Source organism: Hippoglossus stenolepis, chromosome 3 (assembly GCF_022539355.2).
Source record: "Hippoglossus stenolepis isolate QCI-W04-F060 chromosome 3, HSTE1.2, whole genome shotgun sequence".
Taxonomy (NCBI): domain Eukaryota; kingdom Metazoa; phylum Chordata; class Actinopteri; order Pleuronectiformes; family Pleuronectidae; genus Hippoglossus; species Hippoglossus stenolepis.
Window position 1 is genome coordinate 30,828,882 of NC_061485.1, and position 16,541 is coordinate 30,845,422.

General features: G+C 43.7%; 1 protein-coding gene across 1 annotated transcript in view; it reads left to right on the plus strand.

The window, feature by feature from the left end:
- Nucleotides 1-2,615, plus strand: part of si:ch73-267c23.10 (serine incorporator 1) — a 50,801-nt gene extending 48,186 nt beyond the window's left edge. Inside the window, exon 10 of the mRNA XM_035152927.2 lies at nt 1,117-2,615. Coding sequence (XP_035008818.1) covers nt 1,117-1,252 — 136 coding nt within the window. The 3' untranslated portion in view covers nt 1,253-2,615. The remainder of the gene's footprint in view (nt 1-1,116) is intronic.
- The last annotated feature ends 13,926 nt before the right edge of the window (nt 2,616-16,541 follow it).

Consider the following 16,541-nt stretch of genomic DNA (forward strand, 5'->3'; position numbering starts at 1 on the left):
AAATTTAATTTGTATAGCCCATATTCACAAATCACAATTTGTCTCATAGGGCTTTAACAAGGTGTGACATCCTCTGCCCTTAACCCTCAACAAGAGTAAGGACAAATCCTTTTAACAGGGTAAAAAGAACGTAGAAACCTCAGAGAGAGCCACATGTGAGGGATTCCTCTCCCAGGACGGACAGAATTGCAATAGATGCCACGTGTAATGGAGAACATCAGAAAGATAAGGGTATTTGTAGCATTGATTAGAATAAACACTTTGTAGCATAATGGAAGGTCAATGAATTGATGGATTATTGTCAGTAATGGTCGAGTATCTTAAGGAGACATATTGTATATCAACCAGTCTTGTTGTAATCATAGTCCACGGTCAGCAGCCACCACAATCATGATCCACCATCACGATCGGATGCCACCATAGTCCACAGACATTGTCCACTGCCGCCATCAGGATCCACCATCAGCTGCCACCTCGATCGTGGTCCAACACCACTATCAGATGCCAACACAATACAGGATCCGCCATTATTATCACGATCAGCCAGCTAGATACAGGATCCGCCATTATTATCACGATCAGCCAGCACGATACAGGATCCACCATTACGATCACGATCTCTGATTAGCGATCCACCATCATAATCCACGAAGTGGCCGCAGCCGCGGCCCTGGATCTGCGGACGATAAGGCAAAGGGACTCCGGGGAAGAAGTCAAGTCAGTTACATGTATTGATGAGATATTAATTTCTTTGATGTAATAAGGATGGAGAAGAGGAAGGAGAAGCTGGGAAGAGAAGCTCCGTGTGTCATGTGTCCCCCGACATTCTAGAGCTATAGCAGCATAACTAAGAGCATCAGGGGATTGAAATGTCATTTGTATTTAGTTCTGTTGATGACATTCTGAACTATAAGTAATCGTAATAACTCCTTATGGCACATCTGCATGTCCCTGTTTGAAAAGTCATGTAAAATTTAACATTAAATACCTCAATTGAAAGCCCTATGGTAAGGGTCATTCTCTTTTCATGCTATATGAAAGATTATTATCCAGCTTGAATCATGACAAGTAGATAAATTATGATTACTGAAAGGCCTTTGTTGTGTTTTCCGACAGCCCTGACGCAGACTACACCATAACTAGCAAGTGGCCAGCAGTGTGGGTGAAGATCACCTCCAGCTGGGTATGTTTGGCCCTGTACATCTGGACCCTGGTAGCCCCCATGATCCTCACAAACCGAGACTTCAGTTGATCGACCATTCTCTCTCACTCCACTTAATCTTGCACAAAGTTGCGGTCAAACTCCAGCTAAATATTACAATCAGAATGAAAACAAAACATGGTATGGTTCACAGATGATATAACAACTGTGTAGGTACATGTATAATATATGTCATATATGCCAATCACATATTTTGTGTTGAGGCTCTTAACACAACAAATATTATTCAGAATTAAAATCAAATATGATATCTACTTTATACATTCAAAGTATATCATTTATTTTAGTATTACAACTCTCCTCATTCATTACTGTAGTAAATACTGAGAGTTGCTTTGTGAATTGCATACAGTTGTACGCTGATATACTTTGCTGCTACGCCCTCCAATGCCTTGTATGTCTGTAAAAGGATGGAGATTTGGGAATATGTTGAGAGTAATCTTAAGTACATCAGTGTATTAAACCATGGTGGATAAACATGACAAATATCTGCAATATGACTTGAAGTCAGTTTAAGTTTCTGCCAAATATTAATGGTCAATGTAAAACATGTAAAGGTGTCTTTAAGATGTTGTGGTTACATTTCAGTATGTAACATGAACCCATGCACGACGGAACTGCACTGACAGTCACATAGTCTTTTCTTAATGAAACATGTATTTTGTTAAATGGTTAATGTTTGTGTATCAAACCAGATTTACATGAAACACAAACACTGGCCAAATGATGTTTGATTTACTGTAATTGCCATGTGATAAGCTCAACGTCAGTACTGCTTCAGTTTCTGTTTCATTTTTGGGAAGATTTGTCTTGCTTTTACATTTATTTTCACAATAGCAATTTTATTTACACAACTCACCTGGCACATGCACACATAGACATCAAAGGGGGCTTGAGCCCCTTCCCTTTTTCATCCTAGAGATAAAGTGCCCTTTTTCTAGGGTGTTTTTTTAATTTATTTATGCATGCATTTATACATGCACAGACATTTTGGGGGGCAGGGGCTCAACTGAGAAAAAGGGCACTTCTCATAATTATTTATTTAAAACAACAATTTGAATATAGTAGAACATCTTTGACTAACTTAACAATTTATTTTATTACCCTTACACTCACACAATTGTTTAATACTCAACAGTTCACACAGAGACAATGGTCTTCTTTGGTATTCACTAGGTTTATCACAAGAGCAACAACAAAGGAAACAACGATGCATCTTGAAGTATTTCAATGTATCACATCCACAATTTCCTATATTACTCCACTTTATATTAGTTTAAAAAATCTGTTAAACCTGAACTCTGTTTTTATTTAGAAAGTGCTTTAAAAAGTATTATCATCAATGAATCAATCAAATTTTATTTGTATAGCCCATATTCACAAATCACAATTTGTCTCATAGGGCTTTAACAAGGTGTAACATCCTCTGCCCTCAACCCTCAACAAGAGTAAGGAAAAACTACTAAAAAACCCTTTTAACAGGGTAAAAAGAAGGTAGAAACCTCAGAGAGCCACATGTGAGGGATCCCTCTCCCAGGACGGACAGAAGTGCAATGGATGTTGTATAGACTGTTACCGTTATTACAAGTGTGCTGTAATTTACAAAATAATCATAATCATAATCATAATTCTTTTTATTGCCAAGTATATTTACACATACAGGAAATTGCCTTGGTGTGGTTGGTGCCTTTGGACATAACAACAAATCAGACATAAAACAACAATATATACAGAAAAAACAATAGGCACGTGCGGTGCTAAGGTGCAGTGATTGGTTCCGGATAGTGCCAACAATATATAAGTTATAAGTTATGTGCGGGGGGCAGAGTCAGTGTGATGCAGGGGGCTTGTTTGTGAGCCCCACTGCCATGGGGAAAAAACTGTTCAGGTGGCGCGAGGTTTTGGTCTTGATGGCCCGGAACCTTTTTCCAGATGGGAGTCTCTGGAATAGGTGGTGGCCGGGATGGGAAGGATCAGCAATGATCTTGCCTGCTCTCTTCCTGGTCCTGGAGTGGAACAGGTGTAGGAGAGCCGGCAGGTCACAGCCGATGACCTTCTCAGCTGACCGAATCATCCGCTGCAGTCTGCCCTTGTCCTTGGCAGTGGAGGCAGCGAACCAGACGGTGATTGATGCAGTGAGGATGGACTCAATGATGGCCGTGTAGAACTCGACCATCACTTTCTGCGGCATGTTGAATTTCTTCAGTTGCCGCAGGAAGAACATCCTCTGCTGGGCCTTCTTGGTGATGGTGGTGATGTTCTCAGCCCACCTCAGGTCCTGTGCAATTATAGTCCCCAGGAATCTGAACGACTCCACTGTTTTAACTGGGGAGTCGCACATGGTGAGGGGGGCGGTTTGGGCTGGGCTCCTCCTGAAGTCTGCTATCATCTCTACAGTTTTCGAAACGTTCAGCTCCAGGAAGTTCTGGCTGCACCAGGAAGCCAGGCTGTCAACTTCCTCTCTGTAGGCGGCCTCGTCCCCATTGGAGATTAATCCAATTAGGGTTGTGTCGTCTGCAAACTTCAGGAGTTTGACAGAGGGGTGGCTGGAGATGCAGTTGTTGGTGTAGAGGGAGAAGAGTAGAGGAGAGCACACAACCTTGTGGGGCTCCAGTGCTGATGGTCCGGGGCTCAGAGACAAGCTTGCCCAGCCTCACGCGCTGCTTCCTGTCTGTCAGGAAGTCAGTGATCCACCTGCAGGTGGGCTCAGGCACGCTCAGCTGTGTCAACTTGTCTCGGAGAAGAGCTGGGGCGATAGTGTTGAATGCGGAGCTGAAGTCCACAAACAGGATCCTGGCGTAGGTGCCGGGGGAGTCAAGGTGCTGGAGGATGAAGTGGAGTCTGTCGTGTTCTTTTTTCCTTAGGTAGAGATGGTAGAGTCGGTCTGGTTCAAAAAAGTATTTATTTAGAAGCAATGAACAGCTACTACATAGCTATGGGCACTCAACGTACAACCCGCAAGCCGCCTAATACCGCCAGGGAAGTCAAGAGTCGCCCCGAGCGGACGGTGGGTGCAATATTTATAATAATAGGTAGAACTTTTCCAGTGCCTTGAGGCTGGTCCCAGCCTCAAGGCACTGGAATTTGCCAATGATGAGGAGCCGCTCCAGTTTCGTCCCTCCTTTGACAGTAGCTGGGACAAATCTTCACATTCTGACAGTGTTTGGTTTGGTGTTTTTAAAACAAGCCTTGAATCGGCTGACAGCTTGTGAGCTTTCAGTATGGCATGCACATGTTCCTATCTGTCCTTCAGACTCTAGTGGCCGCTGCTTGAATTCTTTCTAAGGGTATGTCACAGTTTTTTAAGAAAACAGTGCATTCATCTATGTGTGATTTTTGAAATAAAGCTAATGGAGTTTATGCTGTAATATAGTAAGTTAGGTATGAGAACAAGTTAAAGTACAGTTTATTGTCTGCCACAGATGTACAGTCTTCTCAAACAGGCATTATCAGACAGGTGCAAGACTGAACTGCGATGTGACGCACACCCACACACAACAATCAACTTCAAGATTAAAACCAGTCAGCAACGGCTACTATCAGTCACTATGTGAAGGCCACACATTTTCCCACCTATTCAGATTCAGCCCAAACTGCCCCTGCCCCCACCCCTGTCCAACCTACTGCACTTGTTTAGAGTTCAGTTTCATTGCCATCTTCACAGACACATATTCAGAAAAACATAGATTTTAGTCTTAACAAATATTCAAAGGAAAACATAGATTTTAGCCTTAACAAATATTCAAAGGAATACATAGATTTTAGTCTTAACAAATATTCAAAGGAAAACATAGATTTTAGTCTTAACAAGTCCCATGTTGACTGCGTCGTCTACAGACCTGTTGGCTCTGTAGGCAAACTGCAGTGGGTCGAGGAGGTGGTTGGTTATGGCCTTGAGGTGGGTCAGCACGAGGCGCTCAAAGGTCTTCATTACTACAGAGGTCAGGGCGACTGGTCTGTAGTCATTAAGGTCTGTGATCCTCTGCTTTTTGGGAACGGGAATGATGGTGGATGTTTTGAGGCAGGCAGGTACCATGCATTCAGCCAGTGAGGTGTTGAAGATGTCCGTGAACACTGGAGACAGCTGGTCCGCACAGTACCTGAGTGTGGAGGGGGAGACAGCGTCTGGTCCAGCTGCCTTGCGGGGGTTCAGTCTCTTCAGTAGTTTGTTGACATCTCTCTCCTGAATGGAGAGAGGTGTGATGGGGGGGAGGGGGCAGTCTGGGACCATTTTGTGGGGGGACGTGTCTTTGTCCAGGCTGGGAAGAAGAGGTGTGATAGCTCTGTGGGGGTTCAGAATGTGGGGTAGGGTTAGAACTGGTCCATTGTCTGTCGAATCTGCAGTAGAACTCATTCAGGTCGTTTGCAAGTTGAAGGTCTTCCACAGAGTGGGGGGATTTGGTTTTGCAGCCGGTGATCACCCGAAGGCCTTTCCAGACTGACGAGGAGTCGTTGGCTGCAAATTGTTGTTCCAGCTTCTTTGAATACTGTCGTTTGGCCTCTTTAATCTCCTTGCCAAACGAGTATTTAGCCATCCGCTGTATGTATTAAGCTCGAATGGTGGGTCTGCAGGTGATGAAAAAGATTCCAGGTCAGGAGAACAGGATTGTAAAATCACTTTCACGTGCTGCACCAGCCATGGTTTATATAGAAACAAATCCCTCCGCTTTTGCTTTGCATGAGAGGATCGGGTCGCGGTCCGCGCGAACAGCTGAAAGCCGGTCAGCTGTGCGGCAGAGTCCGTAGATTCCGTCAGCCACGAATCCGTAAAACACAAAACAGAAGAAAGGGAAAAGTCTCTATTTGTCCTGATGAGAAGGCGCAGTTCGTCCATCTTATTGCACAGTGAGCGGACATTGGAGGAGTATACTCGGGAGAGGCAGCGTAATCCTCTCTCCTGAAGCGCACCAGGGCCCCAGGCGCTTCCTCTCTCCGTCTCCGCCTCAGTCTCGCTGCGTGACCGAGGACCACGGCACCTTTGATAAGTAAATCCACTAAATCCACGGAAGAGGCGAGAAAGTTGGGAAATAAATCAGATGGTGTTGTGTCCCTGATGTTAAGTAGCTCGTCCATCGTGAAAATAATCCGAGTTGAGTCGCAATTAACTGAGTTAAAGACTAAAAACAAACAAACAAGTGCGCACCAACACACCGAGGCGGCCGTTCGAGGCGCCATCATGTGATTTTCAGGTTTTCAATTCATAAATTAAACTACAACAGTAAAGTCTAAACTGAATGAATGTCAAATCAGTGTGGAGAGCACTGACCACTGTCATAGACTGAGTGCTGCACCTAAGGCTTAAAAGGACAAACTCTGATTATAGCCTTTACGGTAGGGGTCACAAACTGGCGGACTCCGGTCCAAATCCGGACCGCGACTCTCCATTAAAAAATATATATATAAATACTTCGGCAGCCTTGTTTGACTTTTAAGAGACTTTTAATCAGGCATAACGACGCCAGCCCAGTGGAGCCGCTTGGGTCCTATGGGTTGCTATCATATACTGTGTAGCCGGGTTGCTAGGTAGCCGGGTCGCCACGGATGAAGGCGAAATATGGCGTTATCAAAAGTTAGGGAAAGTTGACGTGGAAAACCGAAGTCTTCCGAGCAGAGTGGACAGAAAAGTATGTGTTTGTTCTTCCTGCAGTGAGCTCAACAAGACCGGTGTGTCTCATTTGCTCTGAGTCTGTTGCGGTTGTCAAAAGCGGCAATTTAAAACGCCATTATGAAACCAAACACAGACACTTTGAAGACTCGTACCCGCAGCAGTCCGAGGTAAGGACCCGAAGAATAAATGAGCTCAAAGCCCAGTATGAGCGATCTACGCGGGTCCTCTCTCATTCGCTCTCCGCACAACAGCGGACATACGAGTGTTCGCTGAGAATACACTGGATTTTGTGACAACATAAAAAGCCCTTTACAGATGGGAGTATCGTTAAAGAGTGTTGTGCTGTGTCCGAAACACTTCTGGATGGAAAAGAAAGACGTGAACTGACAGAAAAAATTCAACAAATCCCCCTCTCAGCCACAAGACGCACCGAAATATTAGGAGCGGATGTTCAGTTACAGCTCACTGCTGCTATTAAGAGTGCACCGTGCATCGTTTTAGCAGTTGATGAATCAACTGATATTAGTGACAATGCTCAGCTTTTGGTATATGCCAGATTTTACCACGCAGAGAGGAACGATTTCTGTGAGGACATTTTAGGCATCACAGCACTTACAACACACACCAGAGGGGAAGACATATACTTAGCTATAAAAGATGTTAATACAGAGAGGTATCAGTATGAAAGATGTTGTGTCCATCACCACCGATGGAGCTCCCTCCATGATGGGTAAAGAAAAAGGAGCAGTAACTCAAATGAGAGAGGACAACCCAGACCTCTTCTCATATCACTGCATTATCCACAAGTCTGTTCTGTGTTCTGCTCTTTCAGAAGAGTATGCAGAGGTTATGAATACTGTGATGAAACTTATCAACTTTCTCAGGGCATCATCATCACATAAACATCGCCTCCTTTGAGAATTCCTGACGGAAGTTGGTGCAAATTCAAATGACCTACTGCTGCACTGCAATGTTAGATGGTTGAGCAAAGGCAGAGTTCTAGCACGCATTTGGGCAATTCGAAATGAAATAAAAATGTTCCTGGAACAACAGAAGAATCATAAGGCCAGACAGTTTGCTCAGTTTTTGGAAGATGAGAGAAAAAAAGATTTTATGGCCTTCTTAGTTGACATTCACACCTAAATGACCTCAACTTAAAACAAGAACAACTGTGTGTGATTTGGTAGCAGCTGTCCAGTCTTTCCAGCGGAAGTTGGAGATTTTCAAAGTGGATCTCCAAGAGAACTTTACACATTTTCCAGCAATGAAGCAAATTCAGGGTGAGAGAGATATTTCTTCTCATGTTGAGTTCATACAAAAACTGATTGGAAACTTCAGTGATCGTTTTGATGACTTCAGCCTGGGAGAACAGGTCCTCCTTTTCATTCAGAATCCTTTTCTGGTCAAAAATGTGACCACATTTTCACAGGAGGCTAAAATGACCTTCAAGTGGGTAGATATGGCATCTCTACAGATGGAACTTGTTGATCTGCAAGCAAATGTAGAGCAGTGTGGAGTTAGTGATGCTGCCAGCTTCTGGCTACAGACTGTACCTGAGAAAGTTTTCCCTGGTCTCACTAAAGTGGCAGTACACACCTTGACGATGTTTGGCTCCACATACAGTTGCGAATCAGCATTCTCAACACTTAAAGGGGACATAGCATGCAAATTCCACTTTGTTAGTGCTTCTACACGTTAATTTGGGTATCTGGCATGTCTACCAACCCAAAAACTCTGGAAAAAAACCACTTGCGCGTTTTGTTATGGTTCCTCTAAGTCAGAAACGTCATGCTTGAGTGACTCGAATGAGCTTCCTGGGTTTTGTGTCGTAACAATACACTGGAAGTCTCCCTACATGGCCTTGGCAGTGTTCAGCACTACTGTAACACCGGCACAAACACACAGAGCCCCCCCACTTGTTACGCCGGGTTTACACCGGACGCAGCGCCGTTCTCAAGCGCGCAGCCGCCTGGCTGTTCACACGGGGGTTCGGGGGTAAATGATGGTCTTCATAGCCCCCCCTCTCTTTCTCTCTCTGTCTGTCTGCTTGTGTGCTTGTAGTGGATGGGCAGAGGGGGACTGTGATTGGGAAAATTAAAACTCCAGGACAACAGAAGGGGGAATACAAAGTATGGGATGCATATTTGATAATTTATATCATATAAAATATGTAATTTATATCGTTTAAAATCATGGGGGGAGAGGGGGGAGCTGGCTCATTAGCATTTAAAGAAACAGGCACTCAAAACAGGTCACTCTGTGGAGGGCTGTTTTAGACAGGGTAAAAAGGGTGCTGTTTTAAATGATCCTTGTGGTATTTTGACCAAAATATGTTACAGACATTTCATTAAGACCCCAAGGAACCATATCAACTTGTGGTAAAATGGGCATACAATGTCCCCTTTAACATTATTAAGACCAAATACCGTTCAAGAATGACTAATGAACATTTACATGCCTGTTTGAGAATGGCACTGACCCAATTCCTCCCAAGGTTCAAAATACTAACAGAGAAAGCTAAAGCCAATTTCTCCCACTGAATTAGGGAAGTAGGCCGACAGACAATAGGCTACATGTGAATGAACCTATGAAAATTGTTTCTTGTTACATTTTCTAAGAAGTTTTTGCTTCAATCTTTAAGTGGTTGTTAAAATCAATTCAACCTAAAGCACTTTATATGTTTGTCTTTGAGGATGTTACATCTTTATGGTTAAAAGGAATGTAGGCCTATGCAAATTCCAAGACAAAATGTTTATTGCACTTTGTTTCATGTTTGTCCACATTGTATTTTTCCCAGTTTGTGTTTGATTTTGTATTGTTACAAAAGCAACCTTCTGCAATAAAAATGTTAATTAAACTGATTAAGTCAGAGCCCATATTTGTATGTCTCTAATTATCCGGACCCCAGAAGGGGAGAAGGGTTGATGTCTGGACCTCTTGCAATTTTAGTTGAAGACCCCTGATATAAATTATCAAATATGCATGCCATTAACACCGGATTCACACCGGACGTGGAAGCGCAGAGCAGCGAAATTCTCTCGCGCGCAGCCGTCTGGCTGTTCACGCCGGACGCACATTTCTCCGCGCCGGTCAGCCCGCGATTTCTCCGCTTGTTGTTGTATGTAACCCGTTCAATGTAGGGGTTCGGGGGTAAATGACGATGGTCTTTATTTTTTATTTAATCAATATATTTGTTGACGGGGAAGCTGGGTTAGAGTATAATATTAATTTATTAAAAAAATTCAATAAATAAAAATAAAAAAGCACACCAGAAAAAGGGCAGGGGCTAAAGTCCCCTTTGATGTCTGTGTGCACGTGTATGCGCATGAGCTACTAGATAATGTAATAAGTTAGGGCATACAGGCTAATGTACTGTACTTAAGGGTAGACACTACAGGTGAATACAGTTAAATTTGTACCTAATGATGTCATCAAAATTGCCTCCTTGATATGCATATTAGACTTTAACTAATAAAAATGTGCTAATTTGCATACATTTGCCCATTGGCACTGCAGGTGAATAGGATAAAACTAAATACTAGAACATATCACTACAGAACTTCCCCAGCTAATGACTTACATCAAGAAATGGTATGTTTATGTTGGGATCGAGCCCAGGACAAAGGAGAGGCCTACATCACATTTGAGAAGCCTGACCTAGAGTTGTTTCTCTGACCATGAGGCCAGAAAACCCCCAGAATTCCCTTGGGGCCTCCATGTTTTTTTGACCGCCGCCCGAGGTCAAACTCGGGCCTTCCATTGGCTGAGAGCCAACAGACCCCACGGCCCCTCCCTGGAGGGAGGCCGGACACCTCTCAGGTAATAAATACAGAGAACCCCCTCAATTCATTGCTTTATCCCGTGCACTGAAGATAGGACCAGAACCTCTCCCGGTTCCTCCAGATGATCCAGACACTTAAGGGAGCAACCACCAAACGTTTGTATTTGTATTTTTTAACTTAAGTTCATTCTCTTTTATTTTTGTGAACTTCCCTTTTTTTACCTGAAATTTATTTTGAAACAACCGCGGCAAGGTCTTTCACTCGCAGGCCGAGTTATCCCCAGACTTTTCTCCGGATCCAAAACCACAGCTGCTCCTCAGCTGTTCATCCCTGCAGAAGGGCAAGTAAATTCGCCAGGAAAGGCAAGAATCATTCGCCACGAAGGGCATGACACATTCGCCAAGGAGAACGAGACGAATTCTCTCCTATCCGGCCCAACTCAATCCCCGCTGCCACCGTGCGAATCAGCTGTTCTAGAGAACACGAACACAATTCACTTGTCTTCCCGGAACGCGCCGCTCGCGCATCAACGAACCGTGGACCAGCAACAAGTAAGAGGCTTATGTCTGGGCAGAGACTAGTTTAAACATTAGCGTGTTATTATTTGAGTGTATATTTCTGTAGGACCGCCAAGTCCCTTTGTTTTGTGCCAGCGTGTCGTGACGAATCTGTGTTTCCGGCCACATCACGGCACTGTTTACCGTTAGACCAATTTTGCGGAGATTTTAACCCATTAAAAGATCGGTACACAGCTGGACGGATCTTAGTTCGTCCGCTTGGGTACTGAAGTGGTAAAGTCCCCGCAAAGTTGTCTCTGGCGGTGTTTGAGATCTCCTCTGAACATTCTTTGCATGTTTCCTTTTCTCTCTCTCTCTCTCTTCTCCTAAACCCGCCTGCACACACTTTCCGACCTGCATCCACATAATTCACGTGTTATACCCATTCGGGGACTTAGATAGTGCGGTCGCATCTCGACGCCATTCGGCGCTTTGAACCACGAGATAGACCAAAGCATCCCTTTGTTCTCCATTTCCCGTTGGTCAAACCACGAGTTTATACCGCCATCTTGAATTCGATCCTACGTCAAATCACGTGGTTAGACTGCCATCTTGAATTCAGTAACACGCACACGCCATAGACCGCCATCTTGAATTCAGTAATACGCGTCATCCCCGTGACTTTGTACGCCATCTTGACTCCCCCTTTTCTCTCTCACACACACACACACACACACACACACACACACACACACACAGACCTACACACAGGTATTGCATGTGTGTTATAAATCGTGTTAAGTGCTAGTGTTGTGATCTTTGATATAGTGGATTCTTGTTAGGATAATAGTCATTAATTAACATTGATGTTATTATCTTTAATAAATTTTATTGTATTTAAAGTACCGGTATTGTGTGATTATTTGTGCATATGTATGTGAATACAGCTGGAACATGATAGCCAGTGCTTGAACTGTTCATTTTATAATCATTAATAGTAAATATTGAGATTTTATGAGACTGATCTTTACAGATTGATTGTTGGTCCCTGATACCAGGGTGGTGCCCCGTCTTTTATAAATTATAATTACAAATTGTATTATTCTTAATTGATAATTTTATTGTTTCTCATTAATTATTTCATTATTCTTAATTGATAACTTTATTGTTTTTAATTAAATATTTTATGATTATTAATTAGCCAACATCAAGTCTACCTATTATTGCACAACATTTAATATGCAGATTACCTTGTTTGGTGAATTTATGAGAAATATACAGATGCAGACAGTCAGAGGGTAGTAAAACAAACACCATCAAAATGTGTACTTTTTAACTTTTCTTTCCATTAGAGTGAAAGAAGACATGGAACCAAAATAGACCAAAATCTCAAAATTGACCAGTACATGAAAAAAATATGTTTTTGCCATGTCCTGCCTTAAACAGTAACTGCATCATTTTGATTGTAGGCTCCACATCTAATAAATATTAATTCCACTAGTTTGTTGTATGCTGATATATCTTGATACGGACAGCCCTCCCTCAAATGTGAAAGGAGGGAATTGTAGATACACTGAAACTAAGGCCCAATCCTATTTCACCCCTTGGCCCTACCCCTTAGCCCTTCCACTTCATGTTGTGCGTTCACGTGTAGGGGTAGGCTGTCCCAATACCTGTTGGGACGGAGGGGTAAGGCTTTATACCCCTCAAACAAAGTTTTTTTGGACCCTCACTTCAAACGGAGGGGTACCTAGAATGCCTTGCCTACACCGGCAAGCTGGGAGAGAGACCCTAAAATGTAGTATTTTCTCCATAAATAAGGATTTAAAAATTACGATATTGATTGTAATATCTTAGTTTAATATCGTTTCAATGTATTACGATCACTTTTTTCACAACAACCAATTTTTTCACCAACAAATTGTTTCATAATTGAAATGTTAACAACAACCATGCAAATACCATGATAAAATAAAGGCAACAACAGCAACCATGCTTTAGTCATTATTACATTTTTTGGGGTCTTTGTTGTAATTCTTCCTGACCGGAACCGTGAGTGCAAAAAAATGGTTTCCAGTAGGTCACTGGTGCATTAAAAATGATTCAATATAAATTTTTCTTTAAAATTTAAACAAAAAATCTAAAAGGTTTAAGAGAAAAAAAATATGATACTACTTTTTTTAGAGTTCAAATATTAATCTTCATGAGGAAAATTGAGAAGTTAAGTAAAAATGCACCTGTAACTTTGCTTTAAAGAAATTCTCTGGAATATTCCCTCCAAATAAATGTATCTTCATAAAACATTTAAACTAGAATGGCACCAAGTCCCGTCTCCAGGATAGTCTTGTCCCTTGTGTATTGAAAACCTGTGCTACTCTCCTTCTGTGCCAGATCGTGTCAGCGCTCCAGCTTTATCTTCCTGTGTACTGTATGCCCTCCTGTTACGAACAGTTTTCTGGACGTTCTGACCTGTGTTTGCCTAGCGGATTTTGGATACCTCTGCCAGATTACTTGGACTGCCTTTTTCTGTACCAAACCCTGCCTGATTTAGTAAAGCCTTTGTACTTAATTTAAACAAAATTGAAACAATCTGCACCAAATTGTACACACTGACACACTGTATAGCACTTCTCTAAACAAGGTTTCAAAGTGCTTTACAAACTCCATGGCAAAAATGAATGAATAAAAATAAAAGGTATTCATTCAATTCAGATTAATTAATCAGTCCCCTACATAAATCAGATTTTCAATTTGCTTAAACCCTGCAGGACCAGTGGCAGGTCTCAATCAACTGTATGCTGCCCCTGGTAGGTTTTTCTTCCTGACATTATGCAGAAACTATGCTAAGTAATATGCACAGACTGGCCCATAATCAATATGGCCATGTTTTACAGATATACAGTAGCTTAAAGCAGCCGGATCAGCTTCAAAAAGAGACTGCAAATAAAGAAGTTTGTCCTGCAAAGGGCAGGGAACAGGGTCTAATCCCTGGTCTCCATGAAGAAAATAGAGTCCAAAAGTTTCCATACCCCATCCTTGTTGAAGGAACCCTTGCACTTCACGAGGTCTAACAAACTGAGAACTCAAGGCCAGAATGCTAAATCCTCCCATTCAGCTGGGACAGGAGGTCCATCCTTGCTGAGAGGAGCTGCCATGGATCTCCATCCAACAGACTGAGGATTGTGGAGAATCTGTGGTGTAGTGCATAGTATACACAGGTATACGGCATTTCAATCAGCACAGCCTATACTCACTTCTATATCATCTCTGGTACGCATCAATCAATAGTGTCCTGTAAGCCATTTTTTCTACGGCAGTGACAGCATCACTTAACTTACTCTTCCTGAGTGGTGATTGGTTAGTAAGGAAAGGAATTTCAGAGTAAGCCAATCTTGTAACCTTGTAAGTTATATTAATAACAAGCAGTGGAATCAGAATCAGAAGTATTTATTGCCAAGTAGGTTTACACCTACCTGGAATTTGCCTTGGTATATAGGTGCATACAAGGAACATAAAACATAAAAACACAATAAGTACTACACACATGAAAAAAACAAATATAAAATAAAAAGATATAAAAGATATATATAGAAAAAAATGAAGTAAAAAGTAAAATGCAAAATGCAAAACAGGAGTGCAATGAGAATGTGCAATGTGCAATGTAATGTGTGTTAATGTAACACAGACTTGAGGCGTGGGGGCGGGATAAGAGTCCAAGTCAGGTGGGGGTCCCGGGCCTTGTTGATAAGGCCAACTGCAGCCGGGAAGAAGCTGGTCTTGTGGCGTGAGGTTTTGGTCCTGATGGACCGCAGCCTCCTCCCGGAGGGAATTACCTCAAAGAGTTTGTGACCCGGGTGGGAAGGATCGGCCACAATCTTACCTGCACGCCTCAGGGTCCTAGAGGCAAACAGGTCCTGTAGAGATGGCAGATTGCAGCCAATCACCTTCTCAGCAGAACGGATGATACGCTGCAGTCTGCCTTTGTCATTGGCAGTGGCAGCAGCGTACCAGATGGTGATGGAGGAGGTGAGGATGGACTCGATGATGCAGGTGTAGAAGTGCACCATCATTGTCTTTGGCAGGTTGAACTTCTTCAGCTGCCGCAGGAAGTACATCCTCTGTTGAGCTCTTTTGGTGAGGGAGCTGATGTTCAGCTCCCACTTGAGGTCCTGGGAGATGATGGTGCCCAGGAAGCGGAAGGACTCCGCAGTGTCGACTGGGGAGTCTCTCAGGGTGATGGGGGTGGGTGGGGCTGGGTTCCTTCTAAAGTCTACAACCATCTCCACTGTTTTCAGAGCATTGAGCTCCAGGTTGTTCTGACCACACCAGGTCACCAGATGGTCAATCTCCCACCTGTAGGCGGACTCGTCCCCACCAGAGATGAGCCCAATGAGGGTGGTGTCATCCGCGAACTTAAGGAGTTTGACGGACTGATGACTGGAGGTGCAGCTGTTGGTATACAGGGAGAAGAGTAGAGGGGAAAGAACACAGCCTTGAGGGGAACCGGTGCTTATGGTCCTGGAATCAGAGACATGCTTCCCCAGCCTCACGTGTTGCCTCCTGTCAGACAGGAAGTCTGTGATCCACCTGCAGGTGGAGTCAGGCACACTCAGCTGGGAGAGCTTGTCCTGTAGCAGAGCCGGAATGATGGTGTTGAAGGCAGAGCTGAAGTCCACAAACAGGATCCTGGCGTAGGTTCCTGAGGAGTCCAGGTGCTGGAGGATGAAGTGAAGGGCCATGTTTACTGCATCATCTACAGACCTGTTGGCTCTGTAGGCAAACTGCAGGGGGTCCAGGAGAGGGTCAGTGATGGCTTTGAGGTGGAGCAGCACAAGGCGCTCAAATGCCTTCATCACCACAGAGGTCAGGACGACGGGTCTGTAATCATTGAGTCCAGTGATCTTAGTTTTTTTGGGGACAGGGATGATGGTGGAGGTCTTGAAGCAGGCTGGTACGTGGCATGTCTCCAGTGAGGTGTTAAAAATGGCTGTGAACACCGGAGACAGCTGATCAGCACAGTGCTTCAGGATTGATGGAGAGACAGAGTCTGGCCCGGCTGCTTTGCGGGGGTTCTGTCTCCTGAAGAGTCTGTTGACGTCCCTCTCCAGGATGGAGAGAGTCGTCACTGTGGTAGGGGAGGAGGGAGGGGGCTCTGAGGTGGGCAGTTGTGGAAAGGCGCAGGCCTTTGCTATGGTGGGGGAGGTGCAGTTGATGGGCTGGAGGGTGGTGTCACGGGGGATGGTGTCAGGACTGTCCCATTGTCTTTCGAAGCGACAGTAAAACTCATTCAAGTCGTTGGCCAGGCATGGGTCGTTAGTGGAGTGGGGGGCTCTAGGCTTACAATTTGTAATCTGCCTAAGCCCTTTCCAGACAGAGGCAGAGTCATTGGCTGAGAACTGGTGTTTGAGTTTCTCAGAGTACAGACGTTTGGC